This window comes from Sciurus vulgaris, assembly GCF_902686455.1.
Source record: "Sciurus vulgaris genome assembly, chromosome: 11".
Classification (NCBI taxonomy): Eukaryota; Metazoa; Chordata; class Mammalia; order Rodentia; family Sciuridae; genus Sciurus; species Sciurus vulgaris.
In genome coordinates this window covers 4,046,061-4,062,494 of record NC_136472.1, presented here as the reverse complement: position 1 = coordinate 4,062,494, position 16,434 = coordinate 4,046,061, and the positions used below count along the sequence as shown (strand labels likewise).

At 62.7% G+C, this 16,434-nt stretch overlaps 1 protein-coding gene across 3 annotated transcripts in view; it reads left to right on the top strand.

The window, feature by feature from the left end:
• Window positions 1-369: 369 nt before the first annotated feature.
• The window catches only part of OSBPL5 (oxysterol binding protein like 5), a 57,901-nt gene continuing 41,836 nt past the window's right edge, over window positions 370-16,434 (top strand). Inside the window, exon 1 of one of the 3 annotated variants that reach the window (XM_079104923.1) lies at window positions 370-722. In XM_079104923.1, the coding sequence (XP_078961049.1) occupies window positions 672-722 (51 nt within the window). In that variant the 5' untranslated portion in view covers window positions 370-671. Of the gene's footprint in view, window positions 723-2,004; window positions 2,150-16,434 lie in introns of those variants that run through there. The other 2 variants (XM_079104926.1, XM_079104924.1) reach the window with 2 other exon arrangements.

Genomic DNA, 16,434 nt, shown 5'->3' with positions numbered 1-16,434 from the left:
GTCCATTTGACAGGTGAGGAAGCTGAGGCCCAGAAGGAGCAACTCACTGCCCAGTGATGGAGCCACTTTCCGGCAGCAGAAGGATTCGGACCTTCCTCTGGCCATCTCGCTGCCTCTCAAAAACCAGGCAAGAAGCAGGAGTGGGGCTTCTGGGGAGAGCCCAACAGCAGCTGTGCACCCTAAAGGACACCTGATGCCTGTCACTGAGCCTGGCAGGCAACACGCTCCTCATTTCCCGCATGGCTGTCTGGTTGCTGTCAGACTCAACCCAGTGAGGAGGTCAAACCTGGTCCAGACTCCATTCCCTAGCCCCCACCCTGGGGTCATCCTCTGGGCCCTTCCCACTCTCCACAAGTGCCTATTGACCTCTATTCACCTCAGGCATGTCCTTTCACAAAAGGTGGCCCCTATAGCCCGCATGCAGTGACTCAGGAGTCTCCCCACTGAGGCCCCTGAGACTTCCACCCTAGGGAATAGGAGCTTGTTTTCTCCCTCAATTCCCTAAGGACCCGCCCCGGCAACCACCAACTCACCAGGCTTCTGGTGGCCACGCCCAGCTTTGTGCAGAGACTTCCAAGCAGACCCACTGGTTTCCATCTGCCCTCCACCTGCAGCATGCTCAGCCCCGCCTGAAGGGCAGAGGCCACCGGCCGCATCCAGCAGGTCCCGCCATGGCTCTGAGCATCTTGTCCAAACAGTTCTGCATCCGAAGGCCTCGAAAGGTGACTATGGGTCAGGCAGGGCTACTTCCGGGGGTACGCCAGCTGGTCCAGGCACAGCCCTGCCTCCTTAACCCGCTGGTCAGCATAGGGCGAGCACGAGGCTGGTGCTGCTGCCCCCAGGGGAGATGGCCCAGATCCAACAGGGTGGGCTGGTGAGGCATGGAGGGGAAGGAACCGCCAGTTGGGGGCTGAGCCCCTGCATGCCCCTCCCCAGAGGGCTCACTGCAACTCCAGGACCTGGAAAGGCCTCACCGGGCAGCTGAATATCCAGGCTCTCCCTCTAGAGCCTGGACAGGGTGCCTTCAGAACCCCGTGATCGCCCGTCTTGGGAACACCCTGCACTTGCAAACCAGTGGAAGGAACAAACATGAAAACGTGCTGGTGGCAGCGTGCAGACTGGGAAGGAGGTTGAGATGTCCCAGACTCAGTTCGGTCCCTTCTAGGTTTCCATCTGGGAAAAGCTCCATGCCTTCCCGTCCCACCTGCATCCCAGGTTGCTGAGGAGAGGCGCTCAGCTCCCAGTGACTGAGCACTTGGGGCTGATGGTAGAGAAGGACCTGGCAGGAGGCCACAGGTGGGGACACCTGGGCACCAACCAGGAACTCACATTCACTTTAGGCCTGCAGGGGAGGGACCTAGAGGTCTCCTGCACTCTGTTCTGGAGATCTCCTGTCTGGAAGTCATTTAGAGCAACTAGAATAAGTCTTCATAGAAGAAGACTGGAGGGGTCTGGAAAGATCTAAGGATGGCAGAGAGGGGTAAGGGCAACAGGACTTAGTCCAGGGGTGACAGGTTCTTAAAGCATCCTGAGAAAGATGCAGCTGGGAACCTGGAGTGTGACAGAAGGATCCCTTTGAGCAGGAATGCAGGACAAGACAGGGGTCCTGGAGTTCTGGAGATCCTCCCGGATTCTGGTGGCTTCGAGTTTTTGGCGGGGGTGACAGTTATCTGGGCTCAGGAATGGAGAGGAGGAATCCACAGCTCTGGCAAGTGTGGGCTTGGGGTGCACATGCATCTGTGATCATGGCATTCTCCTGCGTCCCTAAACGTGAGACCCCCACAAGACTGACCCGGCTCACCACCCACCCACCCCGCCAAGCCGCTGGCCACCTTGGGCGCGGTGTCGCCACCCTCGCAGGTGCGCGTGAGCCCGGAGTACGACGCGGGAAGGGCGCGGAAAGGCCGAGCGCTCCTCGCGCGGTGCGGGCGGGCCTCGGGGTCCGCAGGGCGCCGCTCCAGCGCGGATCCGCCCGGGTTTTGCGGCCGCCGCGCCCTCCCTCCCGCCTCCTCCCTGCGCCGTTCCCTCGCTCCGCCTCGCGCGGTTGGATCAGTCCTCTGGCATTTCCTGCAGCCGGGCCGCGCCGCCAGCTGAGCCCCCGCGCCCGGCCGGCCGACCCGGCCCGGAGCACCGAGCGCTGCGCCGCACGGTAGGAGCGCGGCGGCCGGGCGGGGGCGGGCGGGGCCGGGAAGGCCGAGCGGCGCCGAGCAGGCCCGAGCCCTCCGCGGGCCGCCGGGGTGGCCGGCTCCGCGCCGCAGACCTGGGGATCCCCGGGGCGGGCGCAGCCCGGGACTCTGACAGGCGCCCGCGCGGGGAGCCTCGCCGGCGGGGCGCGGGGCGCGGGGTGCAGGAGCGCCCGGCGGCGGGTGCGGCCCTTGTGGGACCGGCGCGCCCAGCCTGGTTCCCCACTTGGCGGAGCTTAAAGGGGCCGAGGACGGCAGGCAGGGAATGGCTGGACCGCCGCAGACCCTGGGGGCCGAGGGGCTGGATCCCCAGCGCAGCCCAACCGACCGGGAGGTGTCCCGAACCAGGATCTGGGACCAGGTGTGTGGGAACCCAGCCTGGGGACTGTGTCTGGGTCTATAGAGCAAGGGGCTGCCTGGACTGTGAGCCACCACCAGGACCCCTGCCTTAGGGTCTGCTCACCACAGCCTCCTCTCCAGGCCCCTGAGCCTCTAAAGAAAAGGAGGGAGCAGGGCAGACACTGTGTGGGGCCTGAGGCTCCCATGGCCTCTTGGGCACTTGAGGATTCGGGTGGGAGGAGGGTGGAGCTGCGGGATGGGGGGTCATCAGCTCCTCCAGCTGCAGGTCCTGTCTGGGCTCCCCAGCAGCCCCCAGCCCAGACAGCTGTTTTCTGACAGAAGCTGGCTGGAGTTAGGGTTTTCAGTGCTCTTGGGGCGAGGACGGGCCCCTCCCCACCTCTGCAGGGAGAGACGGACCTCTCCACCTCTCTGCCTTCACCCACCTTGGGCAAAGCTGGGCCTGGCTTCTTGGAGTCACTGGTCACTTTTCCCTCCCTTTACTCTCTGGGGCTTACTAACTTGCCACCCTCTTGTCTACCTAAGGTGCAATTTATGTGTCTGCCTCTTTGCCCGCTACCCTGCAGAGATCCTTTTGCAGGCCAGGGGCAGAAGTAGGGGCATCAGGGCCTAGAGAAGGGGTCATAGCCTTTGGGATGGACATTACCTTCTTGGGTCTATGCACCAGGGTGGATTCAGGTCCCAGACTGAGCAGACACCTGCCTCTCTGAGGACAAGGGCAGAGCGTCTGTCTTTGCTACATTTTCACCCCCACTTCCTTGTTAATGCAGGCCCTGTTCACCCTTGAATTTGACAGGATTGGAGAGGAGCAGAAAGAGCGGGTGGGGCTTTGCAGGTGGCAGGCAGGTCAGCGGAGACCTGGGAACTAGGGAGTGGCATCTGGCTGGTCCCCTCCAAGCCTCAGGCTCTGGATCTGCAGATCCATTGTCTGTCTGCACGTGCGTGCGTGGGGCAGGGTGGTGGGCCCTTTAAAGCAAGCCCCGGGTACCAGGGAGGCAAGTGCCTCTTGTCTGTCTAGTCTGCTTTAGAAGGTGACAAGCTGTGTGCAGGTGCTCCCACCCGCAGCCTCGGGCCTTGTCTCTGCACCGCGGTTGAATGCAGCAGCGAATCCTGGGTGTCATCAGGGGCTCCTCTGCGCCCGGTGGTCTGCCTAGCCCAGAGTGGGCCAGAGGTCCCGCGGGTCCTTCAAAGCCCCACTTTTGGCGCTTTACAGATGCTGAATGCCACGCCTCACCCCCACCCAACTGTCCACCGTTCAGAGAACATCCAGGGTCAGTTCCTCTCCTCAAACCTGGGCCTCCTGGCAGCCCTCTGAGCACCCATGGTGACCCGTGTGTGAGCCTGGGAAGGGCGGAAGGGCTCTGTGCCCAGCCGGTGGTTTGAAAGCTGTTGTGTGTCTCTGGCAGCTGGGTCTGGGGAGTGTGCCCATAGCAGCCCGCCCCATTCCCCTTCCTCCGCTAGGGACAAGGGAGTCTGGGTGTGGGACACAGCTGAGACACCTGGTGGTTCTCCCAGGAAGCCTGAGAGATTGCCGTGCTGAGCAGGGACAGGGGACAGGGCACTGCAGAGGGACTGAGTGCGGGGTGTGTATTGCTGGCAGGATCCAGGTGACTGGCAGAAGGGAGCTGTCCAGTGCAGACCTGGGTTCAGGGATGGCAGGCCCAGGTGAGCATGTCACGCGTCATGGTGTAGGACAGTGCCTCTGCCCCCTGATGGCCGACAGGCAGCTGCCTGCCCTGGGATGTCCCCGGGCAGTTCAAGGCTGCCATACAGGAAGAGCCTTGCTCTGGGGGCGGGGGGGTGGGGGGGTAGCCTTAGGATGTATTCAACCTGCAGCTCCTGGCAAAGGAACTGAGATCCCAAGGGTGAGGCCGCTGGGCTGCTCAGGAGTGCTCAGGGTTGGCAGGTGGGGGGGGGGGGGGGCACCGCAGGGTGGCCCTGCTGCTCATTTGGAGAGATGCAGGGGCAGATATGAAAGGCCCAGTGTGGCTGGGGAGCACAGAGGATTCGGACTTGGTCGCGGCGTTCTCTTAGCATCACAGAGTTGGAGCCTGGCCATGCGAGCCTGTTCGTGAGTGCGGAGTTGCCTTGTGTGGGTGTCCCAGCTGAGGGGCAGGCCCAGCTGTGTCCCCAGGGCCAGGCTTGGGATGAGAGGTCCTATGGGACAAAACAGTGACTCCAGCTTGGACTTGTTTGTCCATTATGCTAGCGGGAGAGCCTGCCCTCCAAGATGAGGAATGTTGCAGGACCAAGACGTGGGTCAGGCTGGAGGTGTTCCAGGGGCCCGGAAGAGGGAGTCCCTGCCACAGGGATCACAGGCCTATAGGGGTGGCGTGCGGGGCTCAGTGACCATTGAGAGGCTAGGATGGACCTGGCCATCACAGCCTTACCAAGGTCATTCAGGTCATTGAGACAGTAAGAGAAGGTCCCTACTGCTCAGGTCATGAGGCTTGTAAACCCACACAGAATGATCTAGAATACCCAAATCTCAGAGCCCCCAGGCTGAGCGCAAATGCTTCTCTCAGCCTCTTGCCCCTGGGCCCAGCCTCCCTGCCTCCCAGCTGCCCGGCTCTTGCCTGGAGCACTTACAAGCGCTCCCTTCCTGCCCACCTGGTCCTCTAGCCTGCAGCCACATGGTCTTTAAAAATATAAACCACATCACGTAACTCGCCCCCTCAGTTTCCTACACCATTTCCCATGGGTCTCAGGCTGAGTCCGTGCCCCACGAGACCTAAATGCCCCTCCTCTCCCAACCCGCACTCACAGGGACGGGGCCCAGGCCAGGATGGCTTTTCTTACTGAGGGCCCCTGCTGCAGCTCCTCAGGTCTCTGCGCGTGTGGTTCCATCCAATTCAGGTCTCAACCCAGATGTCACTTGTCTGAGACACCATTCCTGTCCTGAAGCGCCCTGTTCTAAAGTAGCTCATGTCATTGTTTGTTTTAGCCTTTATCTGAAGTTAGCACGGGTTTTCATTTGTGTCATTGAATGTCTTAATATAGAGAGAGCAGGTGGGTCAGCGGCCATGGAGGGTGCTGTTGCCTGATGTCATTCTCTGTTGCCTGTGTGCCTGCTCCAGGCTCTGTACCCGTGGCCTGGCACACAGTAGGTGCTCTCTGTCCATATGGAGCTCCATGTGAGGAAGAAGCCTAGACTGCAACCAGCCCCCACCTCGCCCCCCCACCTGTCTCCCAGGTCCACCAGCTTCAGGAAGTAGGAGACCGCGGCTCCATTTCCTCCTTCCTAGGATGGAGGCCTTCCCATTTGGTCATCATTTCTGAATTTCATGGGGCCTGCGTCGTGGTCTGATCCCAGAGGACGCCCATTAGGTGGGGTGCATGCAGCAGGTGCACCAAGCTGCTCAGTTCCCGCCCTGACCCTGGCAGACATGAAGCCATAGCCTGAAGGGGAAACCAAGGCACAATCTGTTCATAAAGTCTAAGTGAGAAATGCAGAGGGGGTTTGGGGAACCTCACCCACAGGTTGCTGGCCAGGCCACCCTGTGACCCTGTAGGGACTCTAGAAAACTGGTGGGGGCCCAAAGCTGTGGGGGCAAGCAGAACCCCACCCCCCTGCCCAGTACACCCAAGGGAGGGCCCAGCCAGGCCCCAGGGCTCCTGAGCAGGGAGAACCCAGCCTCTGGGACCTAGCCAGTAGCACTAAGGGCACTTGGTGTCCCACGCCTTTGTCCCCTCCCTCACTGGCTGGCTCAGGAGGAACCCACTCTCAGTGGTCCCCCTCACCCAGCATGGGGGAGCATGTGTGGCCCACATGGAGGGTGGCGGGACTGCTGTGCCGTCTCTTGGGGTGAATATGGCACATGGAGGTTGGGGGAAGGTTGGGGGGAAGGGGAGCAGGATGATAGGGGGCCTTGTGGCCCCAGCAGGAATTTCTATGCCCAACTATTGGGGTAAATATGACAGCATCGATTACAGGGCACAGTCTTTGGGTCCATGGCATGGAATTTCTGTTGGGGCGAATGCAGCGCCAGGAGTTGGGGTTCTTAAGCAGGGGAGCAGGCTGCCTGTTGCAGGGTGGCTCCTGTCGAAGCACCCCTCCTTCCTACCATAGGGGGTGACCAGCTTGCCCAGGAGGCCAGCGGGTGGGGAGCCCTGGGGGCTGACCGGTGGGTGCAGAAAAGGGGTAAGAAGACTCAATTTCCACTTTAGAGGGTGAATTTCACCCCTGGCAGCGTCAGAAAGCCATCCAGCCCCCGTAGGACAGCCTGGGACACACCAAGTTCAGAAGAGGAGGGCTGGGGAGATGGAGGGAGGGTCCACATGGGGTTCTGCACCCAGGGAGGGCCAGGGGATGGCAGGTGGGGGTGGCCCAGGACCACAACCAAGGAGATGACGCTGGAGCTCAGAAACCCTTGCCTGGGTTGCTCAGGGTGGTGGCAGCGGCACATGGATGGCTTGGAACTCCGCAGGCTGGCTCTGAGCCTGACGTCACGGGCAGGAAGGGAGGCTTGGCTGGCCAGCACCTGGGTGAAGAGCCCTGACTGTCTCCAGGTCTTCCAGTCCACCGACCTGACACATCCGTGGCTCAGGCCCTGGCCAGCCTCTCCTGGACCCACACCCTAGGCCCTGGAGAGAGGCCTGGACTAGGCATCTCTCTATCTTCCGCCATTGGGTTGGTGCCTGGTGGAGTGGCTAGGGAAGCCAGAGCAGAGCAGCCACCTCGTTGCCCTGGCTCAGCACCAGGGACCTGGGGTCCCCTCCAGGAATGGGCTATGTGCCCCCACCCTGGCCTACCCCTGGCTGTCCTGAGCTACCTCCTCTGAGGGTGAGCCCTGAGCTATGCAGGGAGCCAGTCTGTGGGAAGTGGTTACCTGGACCTGGTCTTGAACCTGTGTGTCGTCACCTGTAGAGTTGGGATTGTAACATGTCCCCAAGTGGAGCAGGTCCAGAGATCCAGAAAGGGGGGCTGCCCCCCTCCCACCCTCCCGAACAGCCAGTCCCTTGGTGGTCAGGAACCAGGCCAGGGGCTGGGGGCAGGTGTGCTAGGGCTAGCTCCAAGCTCCAAGGTGGGCCACATGTGTAGCCAGGGCCCACAGAGCCCCCAGAACTCCCAGGCCCTGTGTCCATTGCCGTCTCCTGGGTGAAACCTGGCCCGCAGAACCTGGGTCCCTAGGTTTCAACCTGTGGCCCTGGTGCCCCACCCCTTCCACTCTGTGCTCCTTCCTGCAACGAACGCCCCTCGGGCTGCCCAGCACAACCTAGGCTGGTGCTGTTGAGAGCAAGGCCAGCCCAGGCTCACGGTCTGCCCGGCTCCCATTTGAGGGGAGAGGGAGGGGCCCCAGAACACAACAAAAAGTTGGAAAGCTGCGAGACCGAGGGGCTGGGGTCTTGCCTCCCTCCCTCCTTCCCTCTGGCTCTGAGAACTGGTGTCCTGGGTGTGTGCCTTCGTCTGCTGCACCCGTGACCTTCCTGTGTAGATCCTGGGGCAACAGATGACCGGCAGCTGGAACCACTGCCCACTCTGCCACCTGACCAGCCCTGCTGCCCTGCAGTCCTGGGAGCAGAAAGGAAAGGAAGGGACAGCTGCCGAAACCAGCCCCACCATGGCGGCCAGCCCTTTGCCTGTGCCCCGTGGGTCCTCTGATCTCTGAGGCAGAGGAAGAAGCACCCCGCAGCGTTTCCACTTCCGGCCTGACTCCTGCGGGGGCGTGTGGCCCCTACTGCTGCGAGGCCTAGATTCTGCTTCTGAATAGCAGCGTGTGGGACGGCAGGTCCCCGAAGGGCAGGGCTGCTAGGAGGACAGAGGGTGCCTGGCCACACGGGCTGGGAGCATTTGAGGTGTGAAGACGAGGCCTTGAGCTGGAAGTATAAGGCGACACGCCCGTGTGCAACCTAGGGCCGGGCCACGTGGGGACAGGGCCTGGCGGCAGGTCCTGTTCAAGTGGCCCCATCGTCCTTACTGGACAGGTGGGCGAGCGCTTGTGGAGGCTCCTAGGTGTCCCTGATGAACACCCCTGAGGGACACATGGTCCAGGCACATGTGGTGCCAGCTCCTGGGGACCCCACCCTCACTGCCCTCGCCTCCCAGGCACCCCAGCTGGCTTTAGCCACCTGGGTCCTCCTCATAGTGGCCACCTGCCCTCAGCCAGTGCCACCTGGCCAGAGCGGGTGGTGCACCAATCTCCCCCAGGTTGGGGTGTGCCCACCCTCACCCCTGCTCTCCAGGACTGCTGGGGACTCACCCTGACGTGACTCGGGCCGCCCGAGCTCACTGCTGAGCCAGCTGGAGCAGAGGCCAGCCGGCCGGGGCTCCCTACCACCCACACCTGAGTTTGCAGATGCCCTTCCCGGGCTTGGAAAGCCTCTCCCGTCTCCATCAGGGCACTGACTCCATGTCCGCAGGGCACCTGGCTCTGCCGGGTATGCAGTGAATACCAGATTTCTAGGGAACTTGGCACCCAGGCCGTGGCCTGCCTCCCAGGGGGCTCCTGGGCTGTTACCTCTGTTCAGGGTGAGCCTGCTTGAGTCCGACCTCACCCTGTGCAGCCCCTCCACCTCCCCTAGTGGCCAGGGTCTCCCGGCTGCTTGCCAGCCTCCTTCCGCTGGGCCCTGGCCAAGTGGCTCCTGTCTAGTGCAGGAGGTGGCACCTGTTTTCTTCCTGTGCAGGTTGGCGAGCCGCAGCTTCTGCTAGCTGGCCTTGGTTATCTTGCTTTGTAGAGGAGTGGCTCGCTGGGTCGTTGGCCGTGGAGCCACTCGTACTGGGCTGCAAATGCCGGTGCAGTGTGCCACACTGCCACCTGTACCAGGTGGAGTGAGCAAAGCGAGCGTCTGACCTCGGGAGACTGTGTCGTGGGGAAGGACATGGACGGTCAGTGAGCCAGGGGCCGTCCCCACCCGCGTGGCCCTGGGCAAGTCCCTTAAGTTCTGGGCCTCGGTTTCCTCCTCTGTGACGTGGGCCTCTGCAGTGCCAGCCTCCTGGGGTGCTTCAAGGACTCGGCAAGAGCCAGGCCTGCGTGGGTGTGTAGAGGTGGCCCAGGCACCCAGCTCTGGAGGGAGCGTGTGCACTAGTGATGGGAAGCTTTGATCAGAAGTGAAATATCGGGACGCTTGGACACAGGACCGGCCTTGCCTCGCTGAGGCTGCAGCGGCCCGGTGCCCGGCCTCCGGGGAGCCGCCCGCTTTCCACGTGCTGCCCAGGCGTGGGCTCACGCTTCCCTCTGCAGGTGGGTGACTCCACAGTTGCAGCAGCAGTTGTCACTCCTCGCGTCCCTCCTTGGGCCCGTCATTTCACAGGGCCAGGGAAGCTGCGAGCAGTGGCCCACAGCCGCCTCTAGCTTCTGCCGGAGCAGTTAGGAGGACCATCCCTGCTGGCCTTCCTTGCTTCCTGCACCCTCAGTCCATCCCCATCCCTGGAGGATGCTGGACTTGCTTCCATTTCTTCTCTGGAGCCAGTTCTGTGGTCAGGCTCCTGGGGCAAGTACAGAGCTTCACCGGGACCTGGGCCCAGGAAATGGGCCCAACAGGTGCCTGTTGCAGCCAGGTTCCTCTGGGGCCCACCCCTGACTCTCCTGGCCTTTGGGGCCCACTGAGGAGTTCCCAGGCTCTCTCGTCCCCTCCTCCTCTGCCTTCAGAACAGGCCTTCAGGGGGCTGAGCTGAAGATGTTTGGCCGTGTCCTCCAAAGGTCTTGCTCAGTGACCAGCACATTTTGTTAATAAAAGACCCAGTAGTAGGCCTGACCCTAAGGCCCAAGGGTTGAGGAGGGGGTCTGGCTGAGGGGCCTGGGGGGTCTCACACAGCGGCTCCAGGTAGCCGGAATGCATTGCGTGGCCCCTGTATCTTGATCAGAGCCTGTCCTACCCAGGAGTGCCCAAAGTGTTCTGACCCCACCTTCCAGTCTTCACTGTTTGGTGCCTGGCCCAGCCGGCCCGGGGCGGAGTCTGCAGGCCCTCTGTGCTCTGGACCTTGGCAAGCAGGGCCTTCCCAGGGCAAGCAGAAGCCTTCGCTTGGCTCATCCTGCATATGCAGGGCCACCACACCCGCCTGCCGTCACTCCCACCTCAGAATGGTCCTCTCCGTCCAGCAGCCAGGGTCTGCAGGCTGGGCAGGACCAGGGCACGTTAGTGCCCCATCAGCTTGGCCGTCTGCTGCGCCTGGCCAGCTCCCTGCTGGAGGGCTTTCCACAAGCCTTTCCTCGCAGGTGGGTGGCGGAGGGGACACCCCAGGCTGCCTTTGGTCTCCAGGTCACGGCCTTTCAGGCGTCGCCCCTGCCCCTGAGGCTGGACCTCCCACCCTGTGCTGTGGAGTGAGGGGCCTGGGGACTTCCCTGCCCCTTCCTCACCAAGCGCCATCTGCAGACCCTCCGGGTGCCCCTCGGTGCCCGTGGGCCAGGAGGGGTGGGTGCCGGGAGCCCCTGTGGCACCCCGGATGCCACATGAGCACTGCGGAGAGCCCTGCAGGTGGAGAGCGAGTCGGAGCGCCCAGCTGGGACCTGCTTCATCCGGCTTCACCGTGGAGCCTCTCCTTCGGCCCTGCTGAGGGTCCCTCGCAGCAAAAAGAAAAGTGGAGGCCTCTTCTGAAGAGCCCTGGTGGACATTGGTCCACCCTGGAGGGCTGGCCACCCAGGTCCCTCGGGAGGTCTCCTGGCTTGGGACTGTGACCCCAGCAGCTTGTGCCTGTGGTTGGTTTAGATTGCAGTTCAGTGAAGGGCCGACTCCCCCAACACACATACACACACCATTCGTTATTTTTACACCGTGGTGGCTTTTTGGTTTATTTGTGATCCCGAATGTTCGAGGAGCTCATGCTGTTTGTCTCTGGTAGGCGCCTGTCCCCAGCAGCGGCCATCCATTGCCGGGGACTCAGCCCTGCCTGTGAGGGCGCTGGTGTCCTGGTCTGAGGAGCCCAGGCCCTGCCTGGTCTGCTGGAACTGGAATAGCCCCGGGAGCACCCGGCCTTACGAGCCGCTCCTTTGGGCCAGGATCCTTTCCCAGACGAGCCAGCCAGCCCCACTAAGAATCAGATGTGTGACGGGCCTTTCCACACCCAGGGGAGTCATTCCAAGTCTGTGACGTGACAGCCGTCGGCAACCTTAGGCCTAACTGAAGCGTATGCGCACCAGGAGTGGGCACGGGGCACGGGGAGGGTCAGATGGAGGTGTTCCACATTTGCTTTGGCTGCTTAGGCCTCTTATCTTTCCTGCGTTCACCACTGAGTTCTGCATTCTTGAGGAGAACCCAGCGTTTACCCTGTGGCTGTGGATGACATGTGTTAGGCACAGCTGTGGGCCCACAGGGCAAGCCAGCACCTGCCATTTCCAGTGTGGGACCAGGGCTGAGAGGCCTTGTGCCCTGCCCAGGCAGCGGTGCTGCAGAGGGAGGGCGTGGGACCTGGTAAGAGATTTGAAACAGGGAGGTTTCAGCTGGCGGGACGCAGGCAGGCCCCTGGAAGGCACTGGGCTGTGAGACCACCAGGAAAAGGGACAGGGGGGTCTCACCACCTGGGCAGCCTGCAGTCTGAGGGGCCTGCAGAGCCGTGACCGAGACCTGCTTGCCCAGGCTCGGCGACTTGGCCTGGGGGTTGGTGTGCAGTGGGCCTCAGGGCCATCCCCTGAGCAGCTCCCGGAGCCTGCTGGGCCCTTGGCGAGCGTGGCTGTGGTTCTGTGGTTCACTTCCTTCTTCCATCCTGTGCTTTTTATCTCAAAGAGCTTCCAGTCATGGCCAAAGGTGCAGATCAGCACCACCTGTGGTAGATAGCAGGTCGCAGCGGAAGCGAGCCCAGGGAGCACCAGACCTGACTGCAGCTGATCTGCGGGGCTCAGCCGAGGAGTGTGGGGTCTGGCAGGGGGTCTGCAGGGCCGCCCGCCTCCGCAGGAGAGAGGAGTAGGCCCCAGGCACAGGAGAGGGCTGCCGTCCCTTCACGTGGCAGGAGCTGGAGAGAGCAGCCCAGGGCCTTGGTCTCACCAGAACAGTCTGGTGAGGCTGCCCTGAGCGTCACGTCATCGGGAGGCACGGGTGACATGCACATGTCCCGTCTGGCTGGGAGCAGCAGAGGGGAGGGCAGCTCCCCAGGCCAGATACCCTGCACATGGGGCCTGGGAGAAGGTGACCCCACTTGGGGCTGCCCAGGTACCCAGCCCACGTCACTGTGTTGCCTGGAGACCCTCTCAGGGGACAGACTGGCACCTGCCGCATCGCGACCTTCCTCTGATGTCCCTATGGCTGCACACTGGGTGACGTGTTCAGCAGGGGCATCTGGGAGGTGTGAGAGCGAGTTTTACAGGGAAGGCTCCACCTTGAGCCCCTGGCTTTTCCGAGTGGGACAGGATGGGTGCCCAGAGCACAGGGCGTGGCTGGGCTGAGCGGCACGGCCGGGTGGGCTTGATGGGGCAGCTTGGAGGGTGACACCGCAGCCTCGTTGGTACCCACATCCTGAGGGCTGGCGAGGGATGTCCCCTCTGCGTCAGGCCCTTCTCCCCCCAGCTCCCGCCTGGTGCCTCTGTGTCCTGGGCTGCTGCGACAAATGGCCAGCTGTGTGCTCGAGGGAATGGTCCCCTCACACAGCCAGGACGACCAAGGTCAAGGTGTGTCAGGGCCGGGCCCTCCAGCTCCAGGGACTCCAGGTGACCCGGGCCTGTGGCCAAGGCTCTCCAGTCCCTGCCACAAGTTCACGTCACTCTCTCTCTTATAAGGACCCCAGTCATTGGCTCAGGGCCACCTTAGGCCAGTGTCTCCTTGCTTGGCTCAGTTCCATCTGCAAAGACCCATTTCCTGGGGACAGCCGCACGCTGGTGCAGCCTCTGCCTGGGGTCCATCCCTAGCATCACCAGAAATGAAAGTAAAACCCTGAAGACAGTCACTGCCACAGGCCCCGGGGCTGGGGCTTATCTTTTGGGGGGGGATGCACCTCACCCGTCTACACCCGCAAGGGGCCACTAGGTCACCGGGTCAAGAGCTCCTGTGACTCCCAGGGAGGTGGACTGAGAGCCGGACCTGGCGGAGGAAAAGGGCGCTCTGTAGACTTGGACTTGGGGACACCACTGAAACCTGAGCAGGCCAGGGCCTTGGAGACGCTGCGGTCAGCCTGGGCAGTGTGGGGCTCTGTTCTGGGTCTGTCAGATGGGTGTCCCGTGGACCCGCTGCCTCCCACAGCCTGAGCCCTATGAGACAGGGTGTAAGGAGGGCCTGGCGGGGCCATGAGCACCTGCAGCGCAGCAGACGGGGCTGCTGCCGCCCCTCCCAGGACCCACTGCTCAGGTTGGAGCGCGCCCCTGGGCCAGGGAGGATTAAGCAGAATGCTGGGGACGAGAGACAGGGAGGGGTGGCCGCAGCCACCTCCTGTCCCACCTGAGCATTCTCCAGGACCACACAGGTAGGGAACCAGGAGGAAGTGTCTCCATGGGTACCCCCAGGACCCCAACTCTGCCATGTTCCTGGCCTCCCCTGGGCAGTCCAGTCCTGGGGAGCCTGGGAGCTGGACAGCAGCTGGTGAGGGTGGCGATGGTGGGAATACAGGCTGCGGTCCCCTGGGTGGGGAAAGGGTAGGTTGGTTCATGCAGAGGGACCCCAGCCTCTCCCGGCTCCACCCTGGGGCCACGGCTCCTCTCGTCCCCCACTGTCCTGGTCCCCTCACCTCCTACCCATGTGGGCTTGCCGATGGCTCTGCTGGGCACGTCAGTCGGGATCCACGCCAGCATCCGCCCGCCTTCCCCCAGACCCTCCACCCTCCCGTGGCCATGCTGGTGGCCTCCACCTGAGGACACTGTCACTGGGAAGGCCACCTGTGTGCCTCCCTTCCCACAGGGCTTGGTGCACGCGTCCAGAGGCTAGATTGGTGGCTCAGAGGACACGTGTGCACTTGATGTCCGATTTCTGTTCACCAGTGGCACTCCAGGGAGGCCTCTGCCACCCACCTTCCAGCTGGCCAGCGCAGGGTCATGTGCACACAGCACGGTGTCCAGGCTGACCCTGGGTGCAGGAGAGCAGCCCACAGCCGTCCTTGTACCTTGTCTGGCTTCAGTGGCTCGAGGTCAAGTCAGGCTGCCCAGCAGGGGCAGGGGCCATGCCCAGCCCTGCGCCAGGCCCTCTGGGGCACAGGGTGAGAGATGTACCCACTCCAGGCGCTTAGCTGAGCACCCCTCCCCCTGGGCCTGCCAGGGTCTACCTGTGCCCTGGATCCCCCTGCCCAGCCCAGCCCCCCGACAAGGCCAGGCAGACCCCAGCACTGTGGAGGTGTCCCACCCCGAGACCTCAGCCATGCTGAGGTCACTGAGGCTTAGCCGGCCAGAAGCATGCCCAGCCTGGCCCCTCAGGACAGGGTGAGTCACATAGTAGGTGACATGTGCGTGGTCCCTGTGAAAGTCACCATGCAGGATCCCTGTTCTTTCTACTCACTTTGAAGCTACATCAAAGAATCGAGCCAGTCCTGGGTTTCACTGTTGGGAAAACTGAAGCCAGGCTGCAGGGTGACTGAGCAGGGCTTTGGGAACAGTCAGGGCCACCCTGAAGGGGCTGACGACCCTGTCCTCAGTGCTGAAGGGCCTGAGGGTGGGCCTGTGGCACCACGTCAGCTGCCAGTGCCCCTCTGCCCTCAGCAAGCTCCTGTCTGAGACCCCACCATGTCGCTGGCTGCCAGCAGGGCGTGGGGCACAGGTGCGTTCCTCTGCTGCAGCGGGCTCCTGGCTGCTGAACACCTGCCTCCTGCTTCTCCGCCGACTTTCTAGAGCAGGACTTACAGAGGCTCACTCAGCCCCTAGGGCCTGGCTCTGGCTGCCTTCTCCCCAGCCCTGAAGTCCCCAGGGTCCAGAAGCAGCTCTCCGGCCCTGCTAGAAGTGCAGTGGAAACCCAGGCCAAGAGAGACAAGGCCGCAGCTCCCACATACGCAGTCCTGGGTCCAGCAGCTATACCATGGACAGAGTGGCCACCGTGCCTAGGCCCTGCGTCTGCTCAGGCAGGACTCCCCACCCGCATGCTCTCTGGGATCCCCCCATGTTCAGCAGAGGAATCCACTAGCAAGGTCCCTTTCTACCCCTTCCCCTCCCCCGACCTCCTCCAAGCAAACTCTGGGGGTGGTCCCTGCAGGAAAGAACCCTTCCCCATGGCTGTCATGGCAGGTGGCAGGGAGATGGCCGTGGGCCTGACCACTGCACCCACATGGCCTGGGGGCTCCCAAGGGCTGTGGGACAGCGGCCTCTCTGCACTCCCAGCGTTTGGGATGGGCGTGTCAGGTAGAAGTGGTGGCCAGGTTCTCTGGGCTGCGGAAGCGGAGGCCACTGTGTCTTGGCCCTAGCTGGGTGAGGTAGGTGTTCCCTTGACACAGGAAGGCTGTCCTTGCAGGGGCTGCCCCTGCTGACCGTGCTGGCCCCAGGGTGAACTTGCAGGCACTGCTTTCCCCTGTGATGTAGCCCCGTGATCAGATGGAACACCAGGCATCCTTCGGAATGTCCAGAAGGTCAGCAGGCCCTGTTCTGCTCCCAGCATGGCCCACCACAGACCCCACAGGGCAGCCTCCCCCTTCTCATCCATAAAACACACTCTGCTCCAAATGCCCGGCCGGCCCTCTGGGTCTGAGTAATAGCCTCAAGAAGGCAGCCCCCATGGCTCGCCCACTCCTGAGCCCCCCCAAGTGGACAGAGGGGCCTCTGGGGGAACCCCTGGCTGGTCGGCTGATGGGTGAGCACCGGGGCCTGCAGGAGAAGGCGGTCCCCATCTTTGCAGTTGTGACTATGGATCTTGATGTGAGACCACCTGGATCTCACAGGCTCTTGGGTGGACTCTAAATCCAGGACTTACACAGGAAGGAAAGAGGTTGAGGCAGAGACACACAGTGGTCCCAGATGTGGCCACACTCAGGGATGCCTGGAGTCTTTGAAGAGAGTGTCCACACTGAGGCCGTGATCTTGGGTCACGGGCCTCCAGAGCATGAGGGAAAAACATGGTG